Source organism: Silene latifolia, chromosome 11 (genome assembly GCF_048544455.1).
Source record: "Silene latifolia isolate original U9 population chromosome 11, ASM4854445v1, whole genome shotgun sequence".
Taxonomy (NCBI): domain Eukaryota; kingdom Viridiplantae; phylum Streptophyta; class Magnoliopsida; order Caryophyllales; family Caryophyllaceae; genus Silene; species Silene latifolia.
Genome location: NC_133536.1, coordinates 195,351,437 through 195,368,774, shown reverse-complemented (window position 1 = coordinate 195,368,774; position 17,338 = coordinate 195,351,437). Strand labels below are relative to the sequence as shown.

The window sequence follows — 17,338 nt, the reverse complement described above, 5'->3', positions numbered from 1 at the left end:
AGTTCATCATATATGACTAATACTATGAGTTGCTGCAAGCTTTAAGTTGTTCAAACCACAAAATTTTACTTCGGTTATTCTCGGTTTTGTTCCTCTACGATCTAATGATCTACACATTCTTATTTAGTATAAATTAATGAAACAAAATAGTACTCCCTCTAACCCGATCAATAGTTTACACTTTCCTATTTAAGGTGAATAAGTCAAATAGTTTACACTTTTTTTTTCTAGTAAATAAACAAACTCATGTTGGTGGGGACCATTTTATTTCCTCCTCATTTTGTGTTTCTTTTGTTTTTTTAATAATTATAAACTCATTCCTCTCTCATTACCTTAATAATCGTGTATAAAGTAATTATAAACTATTGACTGGAAGGGAGGGAGTAACGTATATAGATCAGTGAATTATTTTATATGTATTGATCACTTGAATGCATGTGTATCGAGGCATGTATGATTTATATACACACTCCAATAATTATTTTGTGATTATATTTTGATGAAGTAACCGTAGTTTATACTTCGTGTAACTACGAACTACATCATCTTACCATAAACACTTTTATCAAATAAATTCATTATTTATCCATCAGCTTCTTGAATTTTGATGCGGGATTATAAACTACAAATGTATGAGACCATAAGTGTGAGAAAAATAAAAATGATAACTTGGCCTATTATAATTGTCTGTTATCTGTTTGATAATTGTAACTACTTATATTAGGATAATTTTACTAAAATATATTTGATCTACTTATATTAGGAAAATTTTGTTTTAAATATTAAGAAATCTACTTGTATTGGGATAATTTTAGTAAATTTGTTTCGAAATCTACTATTGTTAGGATTGCTTAAAAAGTTGGACTCTCTAATATCGCTCGAAAAGTTTCTGCTTTATATATATGTATTGATTGATTTGACTAGATTTCTAACCTAAAAGCTTAGACCCCTATACATAGATATTTTTTAATACAGCTGTATATTAGTATATTACTAATAGCAAATATGATACACAAAAAAAAAACGTGATTAAACATACAACAATCAACATCTCTACTCGATTGCCATACCTCACACAGCAAAGCTTCTTGAATAACGTCTTCAGGTATTTCCCTTTAGGCTGCTATTGTTGGCATTATTCTTGCTGTATTTGCTGTTTTTGAATTGATCAACTTAATTCATATATCACGATACTCAGGTTCAAACCTTGGCTAAGTTATGTTTGTTAAATTAAGCTGTATGTTTATCATTACTATTGTTATTGTCATTGCTATTGATATGACTGTCATCATTTTTCAGATTGGTCAATTGGTTTCTTGCAAGATCATGGCTGCTGATTGGTCGACAATGCCTCTTGATCCTCTTGGTTACATTGCAATCAAGTTGGAAACTTTGGAAGATTTTATTTATTTTTCAGTGGTATGTCGCTCTTGGAATCGTGCTTCATCCTTAATAAAGGACCAGTGGAAGCCCATACGAATGCCATGGCTTTTACTAGCTGAAAACACTAGCAATAATCCAGATTGTGTTAGGAAGATCTTTAATCCTAGTAATAATAAATGTTACAAATTGAATCTCCCCGAGACTCTTGGAGCAAGGTGTTGGGGTTCAGACTATGGTTGGCTTGCAATGGTTGACCGTAAACTCAATGTACGCTTGCTCAATCCAATCACTAAGGCTGAAATTCATTTCCCATCTGCGGAAGCCATCCTAGATGGACGCCCTTATGATAAAAACCATCATGAGAGTGAAGAAAATTATATTAATTGGATTTTGAGGGCGTTTTTGAAGAGGCTCATTGTGCTCAAAGTGTCTGAGAATGAGTTTGTTATTGTGGTAATTTATGGTCATTTCGACCACCTAGTTTTTGCTAAACAAGGGGATAAATCATGGACATCAGTATTTGTCAACCAAGATTTAGGTAGTTGGATGTTTGATGTCGTGGCGATGGATGGTTATGTATTTGCTTTATACAATGATGCATCGCTTGTATATTGGAATATCGAGGACTTCCAAGGTCATGAGTTTGTAAAGCCAATGGATTATTCTTTAAGTAAATTTGAAATGTTCGAGGAGTTCAAAAGTGGGTTGGGAACACTATATTTGGTACAATCAGGGTGTGATCTCCTTATGGTATTACGATTCAAGGGAGAAGTGACGAATTCAGATGATGAGACTGATTACAATTATGACATTGTTTATGAAACATTTAGTTTTTCGGTCTATAGACTTGATCTTAAAAACAGAAGATGGGAAGAAATTGAAGATTATGCTACATTGTTTGTAGGTGGTAATACAACTATGTCCGTTTCGGCCAAATTTTTGGAACCTAACTCTATATATTTCACCGATGATGAATATGTGCTCTCTAAATTTGTGAGAGGGCTTGGTGGACATGATATGGGTGTTTATGACCCCAAATGTGATGAAATACGGCAATTTTATGAAGGTGATGATATCCGCGCTGTATATTGTCGATCAACCTGGTTGATTCCTCAACTTTAAATTATTTTTATTCACAAATTTGAACTTTTTCGTAGTAGCAATGTAGACGACCAGGTCGTTCTGGAAGGCATTAATTGTTGTTATTTGTTTCTTTATTTTAAGCTTCTGGTGTAGTCGTAATGTTTTGCGATACTTGTTGTACCCCAAGATATTACTGCCTGCAAATTGTTTGCCTAACGGTTTACTAACCTGCTCAAATTTAGTAATGACAAAAACAGTTTGAAGCAAGATATAGGTATTAGGATGGTTATGTAGTTGCTTTGTACAATGATGCATCCTTTGTATATTGGAACATCATGGCGAAGCCGGCACCAATACTAATTCATTTTATTTATGAAACCATTCTAATTATTTTAAAATCTGCTAATTACCAAACATTTTTTATAATTCTATTGATTTTTTTTTATAGTCAAACATGCTACTGAAATCTGTTAACCGTATTCTGCTAACGTTATCCGCTATCATAAATCTGTTTCTGGTGTTTGCCAAAAAGAGCCTCTATCTTTATAATTTTTTGGCAAATTGGTGTTTATTAGCAAAATAATTAGGGGATTGGGGTTGGTTTGAAACTATTTTGTGCAATGGTGTCCACGTCTCAGTTTTTATTTTTTTTTTCAGTTTTGATGGTAAGCCGCTTAGCCGCTAAGTTTCTTACTAGCGGCTTAATTTTTTTTTTTTTTTTTTTTTTTAAAAAAAGTGAATAGTAAGCCGCTAAGAAACCTAGCGGCTTTACTATTCATTTTTTTTTTCAAAAACCGTCACCTTCAAACACTGATGACAGCCTATTCTAGAAATGAATAACCACTAAAGCCGCTAAGGAAGTTAGTGGCTTCCCTATTTCTCTATTTTTCATAAGCTTATGGCATTTATTATCTGAAAAATGACAAGGAGACAAAGCCGCCGAGAAACATTCCTATCTTTAACTATTTGATTTAGCAAATATTAAGGGTAGAAATATCATGTTTCCTAAAGAAAAAAGGAAATCAAAATATGAGTTTTAAGGAAAATAAATTTGACTCGATTTCTAACCTAAAAGCTTAGACCCCTATATTCAAATAGTCAAATAGATAATCAAATCTAACGTTGTTAAACATACAACACCATCAACATCTCTACTCGATTGCCATACCTCACACAGTAAAGCTTCTCGAATAACGTCTTCAGGTATTTCCCTTTATGCTGCTTTTGTTGGCATTCTTGCTGTATTATTCTTCCTACTTATTATTATATTATCGTTGTCGTTGCTGTTAATCGGCTTTCGTAATGCAAATCCTGTTTACTTTTGTTAGCAGATGGCCGGAGATTGGTGTACGATGCCTCTTGATCTTCTTGGGGCCATATCAATGAAGTTGGAAACTATTGAAGATTTTATTTACTTTTCTTTGGTTTGTCGTTGGTGGAATCATGCTGCGTCTTCGATAAAGACAGAGTGGAGAGCTATACCAACGCCATGGCTTTTATTAGCCGAAAACAATAAAGAAAATCCAAATAGTCTTCGCAAGATCTTCAATCTTATGAATAATAAGTGTTACAAGTTGACTCTCCCGGAGACGTTTGAAACAAGGTGTTCGGGTTCAGTTTATGGTTGGGTTGCTATGATTGACCGTCATCTAAATGTTAAGTTGTTTAATCCCGTATCCAAGGCTCATATTCCTTTCCCGTCTTTCGAAAACATCTCAGACGTTATGAGCTACGATCCTGAATGCTTCGATTCAAGAGATGAGTACAGTACATGGTGTTTGCAAGGTTTTGTAACAAAGATTATTGTTCTTAGAGCGTCTCAAAGTTGTCATCATGAGTTCGTTATTGTGGCAATTTGTGTGTCTGCGTGTGTAGCTGTAGCTCGTCCTGGCGATCCATCATGGACGTTGATACTCACTGATAAAGCAGATTATGAAATGGTTGATGTGGTGGCGATGGATGATCATGTATTTGCTTTGTTCCGTGATGGAAGACTTGTGTATTGGAATGCCGAGGAATTTTTCAATATGGAGTTCATGAAACAAATCGATTATTCACCAAGACAACCTCATATTTTAGGAAAGGAGTTGAACTACGCGTTCAACAAAGAATATCTTGTTCAATCCGGTAGTGAACTCATCATGGTGATACGATACAAGGAGGAGGTGGGAGATGAGAAGGGGGAACATTATGATTTAGACATTGTTTATCGAACCTATTTTTTTGAGGTATTCAAACTCAATCCTACCAACAAGCTTTGGGAAGAAATAGAAGAATTGTGTGGTCTCACATTGTTAGTAGGCTGCAATTCTTCTATGTGTGTTTCATCGGGTAAATATTTGCAAGAAAGTTGTATATATTTTACCGATGATGAAAATGAGTTTTGGCATAAGCCAAAAGAGTTTGGTGGACATGACATGGGTGTTTTCAACATCAAGACAGGTGAAATAGACGAATTTTATGAAGGTGATGATACGCGCTCCTTAATCTCCCCACCGACTTGGTTTATTCCTCAACTTTAAACTATTCAACTTTTGAAGTAAGAAAGTATGTTATTTAAGTAGTACTTCCTCCATTCAACTCCACTCTACCAATATCATTTTTGTACACTATTCACAAGAGTGTATTCAATTTCAATTTTCTCTCGATACGTAAGTGAATATATATTCATGTGAGATCTTGTTTGATTCGTCTTTACGAGTACCTTAAAAATATTTAACTTTTATAATTTTTACAAATACGTAGCTAACGATATTTAGCGCGTAAAACATGCGTTGACAAACGTGAAAAAAAGAAAGTGGTAGAGTGGAGTTGAATGGAGGAAGTATTTGTTTCGGAAGTGTCTGGTTATAACGATTAATTATTCGTTTTTGGAATTCTTTACAAAGGAAATTTGATACGTTGAGCAACAAATTTTGTATTGCAATAAAATTGAAATACAAGAGAAAAAGAACCGATTAAATTAACCATTTTGGGAGTTTTTACGTGGCAAGTTCATCTTTTTTTAGTTTAAGAACCCGAATAACCCAATTGGACACCTGAATTTGACCCGAACCCGAATTGACCCCCGAACCATTATAATACCTGACTCCAATGTTTATTATTGCACCCTAATTATTATTCATATAAAATGATAAGAGTTGACCCGAAAATGACCGCCCAACCCGAACTCGACCTAAAATGTTTAACCCATTATAGCACAGCTGGTTGGATGGGTTCTAAAAGAACAAATCCAATTGCAATTGGTGCAAGCTCAAGACCCTTAACGTGTCTTCTTTTTCTCCCAAAAGTATAATAAATAAAGTTACAGTGGACTAAATTGATACACCCGACACATCATCATTCATTTGATAAGATTGATAGCAAATTCTCTTAAACTAATGATATATCACAAGTTGAGTATAGTGCGATACAAAATGGGACAGGGAATCCGCTCTCCTTCCTTCATTGCTTCATATGAAATTTTCGGAATCGTTGTTTTAAATTTTTACAAAAAAATACTCTACTTTTTTTAAAATGTTCCAAATTTCCATTTTTTTGGACTTTCACATAGATATTCCACTTTTCTTTTAGTATATACTTTGTGGTTATAAATGGTTGTCTGAAACAAAAAGATTCTCGTCAATCGAAAGTACTCCTTACATTATCATTTTCGGCTCATTAGTTATAAGTATTAATTGGACAATTTTGAATAAACAAAATATCTTTATAGTTTCAAAATATAGCCCGGCATACTTTTAAATTCTGGCTCCGTCCCAGGAATATAACCCAAAATTCACCAAATTCAAAATGACTTGAACCAAACTCCACCACATGTACTAAATCCAAGTATTAGCTACTCTGTACAAATACTCCTAAATAATAACCCAAAAAAACACAGTATTGGTTGTTGAACACACAAGACAGTTAGACACAACAAACACACATGATTTGGTAAGGTGTTCAACTTCCAAATTTTAATTCCGCATATTTCTAAATCTCTATCCCTAAACAAACAAGGAAATCATGTTTCCTAAAGAAACAAGCTAAGGAAATCATAACAAGCAAAATAAATTTGACTCCATTTCTAACCTAAAACCCCCGTATGAATAGATAATCAAATCTAACAAAAACTACATATTATATTACTAATAACAAATAAAATAAAAACACGAAAGACTTTGTTGTACATACAACTTGATTGCCTATACTTTAGAAGAGCTTCTTCAACATCTTCAGGTTTGCTAAAGTACCTATTATTGTCTCGATCTTTTTTGTGTTTGTTAATAATCGGCTTTATCTGATACGTTTTGCGATGGATGTACCATTATCAACAAAACTTTTAGTACTCCCTTTCCCTTTTGCGTTCTCCGTATTCCGTACAAATTGTATTAGTTCCCTTGTACACACTTTGCACCCTTGTGTCTACTTTCCATAATCATAGTGGATCAACTTAATTGTCTACCTCTAGTATAATATACTGTATATAAATACCTTTCGTAATGCAAATCCTGTTTACTTTTGTTAGCAGATGGCTAGAGATTGGTCTGCGATGCCTCTTGATCTTCTTGCGGCCATATCAATGAAATTGGAAACTATTGAAGATTTTATTTACTTTTCTTTAGTATGTCGGTGGTGGAATCATGTTGCGTCCTCAATAAAGAACGACTGGAGGGCTATACCAACGCCATGGCTTTTACTAGCCGAAAACAATAAACAAAATCCAAATTGTCTTCGAAAGATCTTCAATCTTAAGAATAATAAGCGTTACCAGTTGACTCTCCCGGAGACGTTTGAAACAAGGTGTTGTGGTTCAGCTTATGGTTGGGTTGCAATGATTGACCGTCGTCTAAATGTTAAATTGTTTAATCCAGTCTCCAAGGTTCATATTCCTTTCCCATCTTTCGAAAACATCCCAAGCCTAGATGAGTATGATCCAGAATACCACAAAACAAGAGATGAGTACGTTACTTGGTGTTTGAGAATTTTTGTAAGTAAGATGGTTGTACTCAAAGCGTCTCAAAGTTGTCGTCGTGATTTCGTTATAGTGGCATTTTGTTCATCCGGATGCTTAGCCGTGGCTCGGCCTGGAGATCAATCATGGACATTGATACTCACCGACGATAAAGCAGTTGATGTTGCGGTGATGGATGATCGTGTATTTGTTTTGTACCATAATGGAAGACTTGTGTCTTGGAATGCTAAGGAATTTTTCAATCTAGAATTTGTGAAACAAATGGATTATTCACCAAGTCAGCCTCATATTTTAGGAGAGGAGTTAAGCTACATGTTCAACAAAGTATATTTGGTTGAATCAGGTGGTGAACTCATCATGGTGATACGATTCAAGGAGGAGGTGGGAGATGACGAGGGGCAAGAGTATGATTTAGACATTGTTTACCAAACCCATTGTTTTGAGGTATACAAACTCAATCCTACCAAAAAGCTTTGGGAAGAAATCCAAGAATTAAGTGGTGTGGCATTGTTATTAGGGTGCAATTCTTCAATGTCCATTTCATCGGGTAAATGTTTACAAGAAAATTGTATATATTTTACCGACGATGAAAATGTGTTTTGGAATTTGCCAAAAGAGTTTGGTGGACATGACATGGGTGTTTTCGACATCAACAAAGGTGAAATACGCGAATTTTACGAAGGTGATGATACACGCTCATTAATCTGCCCGCCAACTTTGTTTATTCCTCAATTTTAAATTATTTAACTTTGAAATAAGAAAGTATGTTTTTAAAGTAGTAACTATTTAGGGAGTGTTTGAGTTGTAACAATTAATTATTTGTTTTTGGAATTCCTAATAAAGGAAACTAGTGTTTGCACAGGTATAATCCAAAATTTGCAATAACAAATTAATTAGAACACTAGTTTTTGGACCCGTGCACTGCACGGGTGGTAACTAAAAGTTATTAATAGTAAAAAATTATTTATTTTTTGAAATTTAGTAGATTACAAAGTTTTATAAAATCTTACTTTGTCTACCTATACACTTATGATAAATCTAGTTGCTTAATTTTATTCGAAATACTCCGCTTTTTTTTTTCTCCTCGAATTTTTAACTTATGAGAGGTAAATCTGAAAAGTGGATATAAAATTATTTTAGATTTCATAACTTCTTTTATTTATGCAATATACATTTTATTTTACGCATTATTTTACGATTTTTGTTATATTACCCCCTCTTGTTTGCTATTATCTCAATTCTCTACCTTTTCTCTCATTTTCTCCCCCATCCACCATCGTCTGGACGTATGAAGCAGTGTTCGTCATCACTAACCCTCGACACTCACCAACAACAGAGCCTTCACCGCAGTGGTGACCGCACCCAACATCTTAGACCACGACACCCCTCCCAACCCGTATCTCAGCAGCGTCCCACAACTAACCACCGCCCTGCAATTTATATCTCACCTCCTCCAATTACCCAACTCCCTCTTGCCTCAATCAGCCCATACGCCCTCATCGTACCTCTAACATAACAACCATACCGGCCGACCCCATGAGTGATTTTTAATGCTATCCTGAACATATAAATGCCACTTTTGTAGTCCAAACATTTCCTCCCCTTCAAATTTTGTAATCTCTACGTTACAATTATTTATTTGTCTTTGATTAATTTATTTTATAAAAGAATATAAAAAGGTATAAATAAATGAAATATATACAACCACACTTAAAATTGGTGTTGACATACAAATCATAAAGTTGGTTTGCATTTAGCCGTATATGCTAATATGACATTCTACATTTCTAAACTCCAACACTTTTAGAATATCAAAAAGAACAATTTTAGAGAGACGGTTTCTTATTAGGTGATTAAGAGACCACTTTGTCACAGTTAATGTATTATACAACTGGTTGTATATACAACTTATTCAATGTAGTTGAGCTTTGTTATAAAGTTATCGAGTTCTACTAACAAAATTATCGAGTTATGATACAAAGTTATTGAGCTTAACAGGATAATTATTAAGCTCAATAACTTTGTAAAATTGCTTAATAACTTGTAAAATAGCTCAACAACTTTGAGGCGGTTGTACAATGCTACTATACAACTGGTTGTAGGATAGTATTTGTGACTTTGTCATACCCTGTTGTGCATATTTTCGTATCCCTTTTATTATCAATTGTAGCTTAAAATGTCTATTTCATTTGGTACGTGTTTTCATAACAATTGTATCTATACTATCATAGATTGTAACCATATCTATTAATGCCCCGTTAAATAGTATACCCTATATGTATCTATTTTATATTTTATCATAGTAGTTTCCATCAATTTGTAATTGACTCCCAATAAGGGTTTATTATTTCAATTAGTCTCATTGTAGATAACCCCTATCATCCCACTTGTTGTTTATCTTATTATAAAAGTGGTGACAATTGAGCCAATGTTAAGTAATAATAGTGAGAATGGAAATTGTAATTTGGATGAATGGTGATGAAGTTGATCATAATTGTGGGTATCTATATGTGTATAGAAACCTTGAAGTTATATTTTTTTTTGGACCGAGATTTTAGGTGAAATCATATCATACCATTATGTAACAGGAATATGCCATTTTTTTATATCATATATTTCTTAAAAATACGCAATTTCTCTTAAAAGTCAGGCGTGATATTTCTTGCTCTATGATATTGTGATATTTTATTATTATTGTAGAGAATTTTGTTTGATAATCTTGAGCTTTAGGAAATAACAAACCATTTTTTAGGATCATTATAATCCCTTATTTTAGGATATTTTCAAATTAATCAGCATATTATATTCTGTAAAACATATTCTAAACTTATATGAGTTGCTTTTGGCAATATTAATAGAGAATTTCGGCGATATTTAAGTTAGTGTGAATTAGTTGCTAATCGTGATATTTTTGGAGATTTTAGTAGAATATATGATTTGATTAAATTTATTACGTGAGTTAAAATAGGAATCAAAGCATATTCTCTAGACATTAAATAGTTATCAAAGGAATCTTTATTTTTTTTGTAAATCAAACGTGTTATTTGTTTGAGTAGTTACCTTTTTGTGTATATGTATCTAGATTTTTTATTTGATTTTTTTTTTATTATGCGGACTCGGACTTTCGACATGGCACATTAATAGGCAAAACTCCACGTGACAAATTTGAAGGTGATGACACATGTCGATTGAATAGGCTAATGGTTGTTGCTTTAATATAATACTAGTTTTTGAACCCGTGCACTGCACGGGTAGTAACGGAAAGTATTATTAAAAGTAAAAAAAAAAAAGTATTTATTTTTTTATTTAGTAAAGAACTAAATTTTAGAAAAATTTACTTTAGCTACTTAAATATACAGTTTTGATAAGTTTATGTTGCTTAATTTTATTTGAAGTACTTTGCTTTTTTTTTTCTCGATTTTTTTAACTTATAAGAGGTGAAATATGAAAAGTAAATGTAAACTTATTGTAGATTTCTAACCTGTTTATTTATGCAATATACATTTAATTTTTCTCATTGTTGTACGTTTTTTTTAAATCATATTACCTCATTGTTTGGTCTCCCTTCATCTCTCTACATTATTCTCTCTCATTTTGCACTCTCACCCACCATCGCTTGGACGTCTGGAAGTAACATTCGGCATCACTAACCGACTACCTCAAGATTCACTACTAAACCCTCTACCGTAGTGCGTGGTGATCACACCCAACACCTTTGACCACGACGTCCCTCTCAACCCCTATCTCAACAGCCCCACAACTAACCACTCATTGCAATCCATATCCTACATCCTCCAACTACCCTGCCCTATCTTGCCTCCACTAGACCACTATCCCCTACATCCCGCACCTCCAGTATAACCACCATCTCGACCCCACCCCACACGTGACCCGTAACCCTTCTCATAAACTTATGTGCGACACCTCACTCCATCATTACTCACCCATCGTGACCCCTCCCTTATCACAACCTCCACCATCAACACCGCTCATTCATTCCGCCTTTTAAGACGTCAAATACTTTTTTTTGTTTATTGAGCCATGTTAACACTTGTCTCTCGACATTTTAAAATCATTTTGTCCTTCTAATTTGGAATGAGAGATTGAACAATAAAAGTAAAATAGATAAAAACATTTTTTGCTAACACCTTATTTACTCATTACCTTTCAATGTCATAATGTTATGCATTAGTTGTTAGATAAATTTTTAAAGTCACTCCAACTTATACAAATTGAAAATAATACCAAAGATCTAAATTAATTTTTTTGATACTTTTATATCATCTATTTCTTTGTTTTCAACTTTGTTGTTAAAGAGTGAAGTTAAGTACTCAGTACAACATTGTTTAGGTCAAATAGTCTTCCAATAATTCAAATGATAATTACATGTTTATTGATTATCCTTGCAAATCTAACCTAATTTGCATTTAACTGTCTCACAAACATGAATGACATTAGTAATTTCGATGTGACATTATGTCTTTCTGATATAAAATACATACAATTGTTAGTAAAAAAATGTAGCAATTGAAATATCACAATTCTCATTTAAGGCGGCATTTGACGTTAAGTTTAAGATATCATACGACATGTGTGTATAAGACAAATATATTATTTTTCCTTTTTATATACTAATGTGGTATGTACTTAACTCGTCTTAAGCTCCAGACGGATAGTATCGTCTTAACGGAGACTTACTGTTGAAAAGATTAATAGCGATATACAATAACAATTATATTCCCAATTATATCCCCAATTAGGCAACTTTTGCCATCTTCATTAACAAAAACACGATTACATCTGTCATCATCTATCTTATCTATTACATTCATCTTATTATGAAAAAAAAAATGTACCCATTTCACTGTATTCATATTATCACACATCAATTGATGTAGAGATCAATCAACTAAAGGTGTATTGTTAAATTACAAAAAAGATGGAGTTTTATGTCATTTGAATATATTGAATAATTTAAGTTTTATGTCTGTTACCATTTCAAGTGTTACGTTGAACATTTTGCATGAAATTATTATTGGCACAGAGGATGATTCCAGTCTTTGATGAAACCAAATTCATCTGTATAGTGGCCCCCATACAGAGCATGACAGTGTAATTTTGCTACACAAAATAGAGAATTAATTAATGTATTAAAAATAGTAAGCTAGGACTGAGAATCGGTCCAAGACCGAACCAAACTGGACCGGACCGAAGACCGAAAAAAAATTTTTAGTGGACCGAAGACCGAACCTAAAAATTCTGGTCTTGGACCGGACCAAACATGAAATATTTAGTCCGGTCCGGTCTTGGACCGAAATGGACCTAAAATTAGTTTTTTTACCATTTCGTATACGATAATTACATTTTAATTCCGATAAATAAAATGCATTTAAACAATTAGACAACTCTTTTATTAAAATCATTGACAATACTAATTTATAATATCTTTTGAAGATAAAATATTAATTTGATTCAAATATTTTAATGTTGCGTCATTAAAAACATGAAATTTGGTTAATTCGGTCCGGACCTAAATTAACGGGTCTTAGACCGGACCGGACCGAAGACCAAACCTTGAAAAAATGAGGACCGAGGACCGGACCAAAATAATTCGGTCCGGGTTTGGTCCAGACCAAATGGTCCGGTCCGATCCATTTTTCCGGTCCGGACCTAAATTTGCTGTACCCCTATAATAAGCTCATAGTATTGAAATATACTTAATTATATGTAAATGAAGTGGTATTTACTCTTAATTTTATATGAGTTAGCGCAATTGTCATTAGCTTCCCATTTTTCACCCTTATTGTTGGACAACGTGACCTTGGTTTAACCCGAGAAGCTCTCAAATGACATCTAATAGCCCGAACATTCTTACTGGCCCTTTTCAGATGGTGGCTTGAATTAGTTGTTGATGGGTCTTCGAAAAACATTGATATTGTGTAACAAATTAACAACAATATCGTAATATTTAATATTTAATTAAGGTTTTTCTCTCATGTGCCTAGTTTTTCTAATATGTGCAAACCCAAAATGAAAAGAATTAAATGTTTTTATTTTAAAAAATAGGAAAAGTAGTTGCATATTCTAATTTCTTATAAAAATGTCATTTAATTCTTTCTATTTTGGTTTTGCACATATTAGAAAACTGTCTTGGGCGAGATTTGTGATTAATATTCTCATTTAGATTTTGAATAAATATTTTAATTAAACGAAATGGTTATGTTACTTAAAATATGGGAATATTAATTAAGATTCTTATGAAAATTTATACATTATAGTCAGTAGAACTCGGATTGCAAGGAGTGGTCTAAGATTTCATTTTGTAATTTTAGGTAATTACATATTATATAATAGAAAGAATAATTAATGATTTGATGTAGTGTGCTATATTAGATGTCTTATAAATTAATTATTTGGTATGAAATAAGTCTTCAAAAGGGAAGGTATATTTATATATATGGCTGATAAAAAGTTGTTTATTATTACGGTTTCGAGTCCAAAATATATGGCTAACTTGGAGCAAATTTAAATAATTGACTTTATTAAGAACTTTGTAAAATGGGCAATCAACCAATCACTGATCATGTATTAAAAATGCAGGATTTTTTTAATCAAATTTAAAAGTTGACTTAATTGGGAACTTTGATTGGTTGAATATATTAAAACCTTAAGGCTTTGACATGTGGCAGAAGTCATCTGCTTACGACACGTGACAGATGGTTTCTGCTTTAATATAGTACTCCCTCCGTCCCGGTCATTTGTTGTCCTTTGGTTTTGGTACAAAGACCAAGGAAAGGGAGAAGGGCCAATTACTAAATGACATGTGGAATAAATTGAATGTGAATGACCAAATTACTCATCAAATTCATTCTTAAAATAGAAAGGACAACAAATGACTGAGACACCCCAAAATGGAAAAGGACTACAAATGACCGGGACTAGGGATGGCAATGGGTAGGGTCTGGGTAGGGTCCGCCTAGACCCGGACCCGACCCGAGATTTTTCCTTTGGACCCGTACCCGACCCAGACCCGCAAGGGTCTAAAATTTGAGGACCCATACCCGGACCCTATGGGTAAGGGTAGGGTCTGGGTCTACCCGCGGGTCCGAGTTTCAGCCACTTTAATAACAAGATTAACAGCTATGAGGTCTATAATATTAAAAAAAATTCATACTACTTTAACATTATGAGTTTATTAATCTGCCGTTAATGGTGGTTGTCGGTCGCCGGTTATTAGAGAGGTGGTTGTCAGTCGCGTATCAGTGCTGTGGTGGTGGTTTTCTTGTGTCAGTGGTGGAGTGGTGGTATTGTCAGAACAGTTTGGTTGGGTTTTATCACTTTATGGGATGAGGGAAGAGAAAGAGACTTTAGTTGGGTTTCTACGGTCTGCCAGTATGAATTCAGAAAAGTTGTAATTTTGATTTTTTTTCTTTAATAAAGGGTCTAAGGGTCGGGTATGGGTCTCATAACTTAGACCCGGACCCGGACCCGAAATATTTTCTTAAGACCCATACCCGACCCATACCCATTGGGTCTGAAAAAATGAGACCCATACCCGACCCGTTAGGGTCCGACCCTCAGGGTCTGGGTCGGGTCCCCGACCCACTGCCATCCCTAACCGGGACAGAGGGAGTATATGATTACCAATGATACTAATGTGTTGTATATAATTACCGTTTTTATACAAAACGCTAAGAAATCTAGAGACTTTAGGGGATTAGTGTTAGTTTCAAACTATTCATCACTTTTTATTTATTTTCAATTTTCATACAAAACGCCTAAAAAATCTAGCTAGCGGCTTTATAAAATGTCATCGTCCAAATATTTTTATTTTGTTTTATTAAAAAAAGAATGAAAAGCAATGCTTATTTCAAGTTTCCATACTTTCCAACAGTTGAAATTAGCTGTTTTGGGAGTTTTTACATGGCAAGGTGATTTTTCTTTTTCTCGTTTAGGAACCAAATAACCCAATCGCCAAGTACATTGTTTCAAAATATTTGCAAGCACTAGTTTGATTAGAATTGGAAAACATGATTTCCTAAAGAGAAAAAAAAAAAAAAAAAGAAGGAAATAATAACTTTGAGCTCTTAACTTAAACCCAAGACATCGATTAACATCAACGCATTGCCGTACTTTAGATTTTCTCTCCCTAAGTTCTTATTATCCCTTTCCTTTCTCTCTTATTATACCCTTTTTTTTTCTTAAAATTATTATTATAATTAATATAGGTCTTTTCTTGCTGCTTGTCACAGTTCGTTTTTTTCGAACTCCCGTGACACGCCAACGATGCATAAGGAAGCTCACATGAAGCATACACGCATTTTCAAAGCCTACACTAACTCCGGGCAGCTCAACAATAGTTCACTCCAGCTCACGACAAGCTCACTCAAGTGTACTCAGCTCACTCCTAGTCGGGGCAGCTCACTCTTAGTTGAGGTTAGCTGGACAAGCTACTATGAAGTCCACAAGTCCATATATGCCGAAGAGGTGCGAGTATGCCAAGAGATGCGACCAAGGGCCATGTACCAAGCCCCTTGTCCAAATACATCCCCTACCTTCATCCTTATCCATATCCTTATCCCTAAGGAATATTCCCTTGTGAGAGAGAAGCATATACATCCCCCTTGTCATCCTTATCCTTTCCCTCTCTCACATACAAAAACATCCCCTCTCACCCACCATTTTGGCGCCACACTCCAAGGGATGCAATGGTTCATCTTTGGCGCCACATTCTCAAGGGACGTGATGGTTCACCTTTGCCGCCAACATCAAGAGGAACGAAGGTCGCACCCCTTCGTTCCATACATCTCTTTTGGACATTATATTTGAAGAGGAACAAGGAGATTCATCTCCCCTTATTTACACCTTTTCCCAAGAGGCATGAAGGAGGCACCCCTTCACACCAACCATCACAAATCCTAGGCCTATAAATAGAAAGGCATTAGGCCTCATTTTTATTCATTCAAAACCTTGTATTCAACTTCTATTTACACACTCTCATATATTCTTGTAATCTTGTAATATTCTAGAGATATACTCGCAATATAATCGTGTAAGAATTATTCGTACATTATCTCCTTTTATATATTTAATACTTGTACTTATTCTGCACAACAATGTTGTACTGGTATTATTATTTCCTACCAATATTCCAAATGATATACTTGTTCGTTGGAGTTTGCCTGACTTGGGCCAAGATTGTTGGCTTGGCACGAGTGGCACACGCCCTATTCATACTTCCAAGAAGTAAGGACGTGACACGTGGTATCAGAGCGAGGTTCGCTCGCGTATATCACCAAAAAGGAATTGGTAAGGATTGGAGAGGGTCATTGGTATGGGACAATGGCCAGCGCATATTCATCCCGCGCAAAGATAATGTACCCGTGGCAAGAGAAGCCACTCCGGGGATCGAAGATCGCCTTGCCAAAAATGAACAAGGCTTAGGCGTGCAACAATATTCCATCAATAGAACGTTGCAGCGTATCAAAGCATTAGAGGATGCCTCTAAAATCGAGATCGCGTATGTAAGCCTAATCTTTGAAAAGATAAGAGGTATAACCAACGCGTGTAAAAGTATAAAGACGGAGTTGGATGATCTTCGTAAAGAAAACATCAAGAACGCCTCACACTTGGGCGCACCAAAGATCAAAATACCGCTACCACTCAAGTATGAAGGAAAAAGAGACTCCATGGAAATCGACAACTTTCTTTGGAGCATGGAACGCTATTTCAAGAATGTTTGCATAATCGGTGAAGAAGCAAAGATCGGCATAGCCACAATGTATTTATCCGAAGACGCCATCTTATGGTGGAGAAGACGAGAAAAAGACATAGAAAGACAAGTATGTACCATCAACACTTGGGATGAATTCAAGTCCGACTTAAAGAAACAAATTTACCCGACAAATGCCGAGGAGA

The 17,338-nt window shown here is 34.6% G+C and overlaps 3 protein-coding genes across 3 annotated transcripts; all 3 read left to right on the top strand.

Annotated features, from left to right (window-relative positions):
- The first annotated feature begins 1,304 nt into the window (after positions 1 to 1,304).
- Positions 1,305 to 2,644, top strand: LOC141615274 (F-box protein SKIP23-like). The gene has a single exon (XM_074433699.1). It carries the CDS (start codon positions 1,327 to 1,329, stop codon positions 2,503 to 2,505), a length of 1,179 nt encoding a protein of 392 aa, XP_074289800.1. The 5' UTR covers positions 1,305 to 1,326; the 3' UTR covers positions 2,506 to 2,644.
- Positions 2,645 to 3,797: 1,153 nt separating this feature from the next.
- On the top strand, positions 3,798 to 4,988 carry LOC141614561 (F-box protein SKIP23-like). Its single transcript, XM_074433306.1, has one exon. It carries the CDS (start codon positions 3,798 to 3,800, stop codon positions 4,986 to 4,988), a length of 1,191 nt encoding a protein of 396 aa, XP_074289407.1.
- A 1,872-nt stretch (positions 4,989 to 6,860) lies between these two features.
- Positions 6,861 to 8,207, top strand: LOC141615276 (F-box protein SKIP23-like). Its single transcript, XM_074433701.1, has one exon. The coding sequence runs from the start codon at positions 6,977 to 6,979 to the stop codon at positions 8,156 to 8,158; it is 1,182 nt and encodes a 393-aa protein (XP_074289802.1). The 5' UTR covers positions 6,861 to 6,976; the 3' UTR covers positions 8,159 to 8,207.
- Positions 8,208 to 17,338: the final 9,131 nt, after the last annotated feature.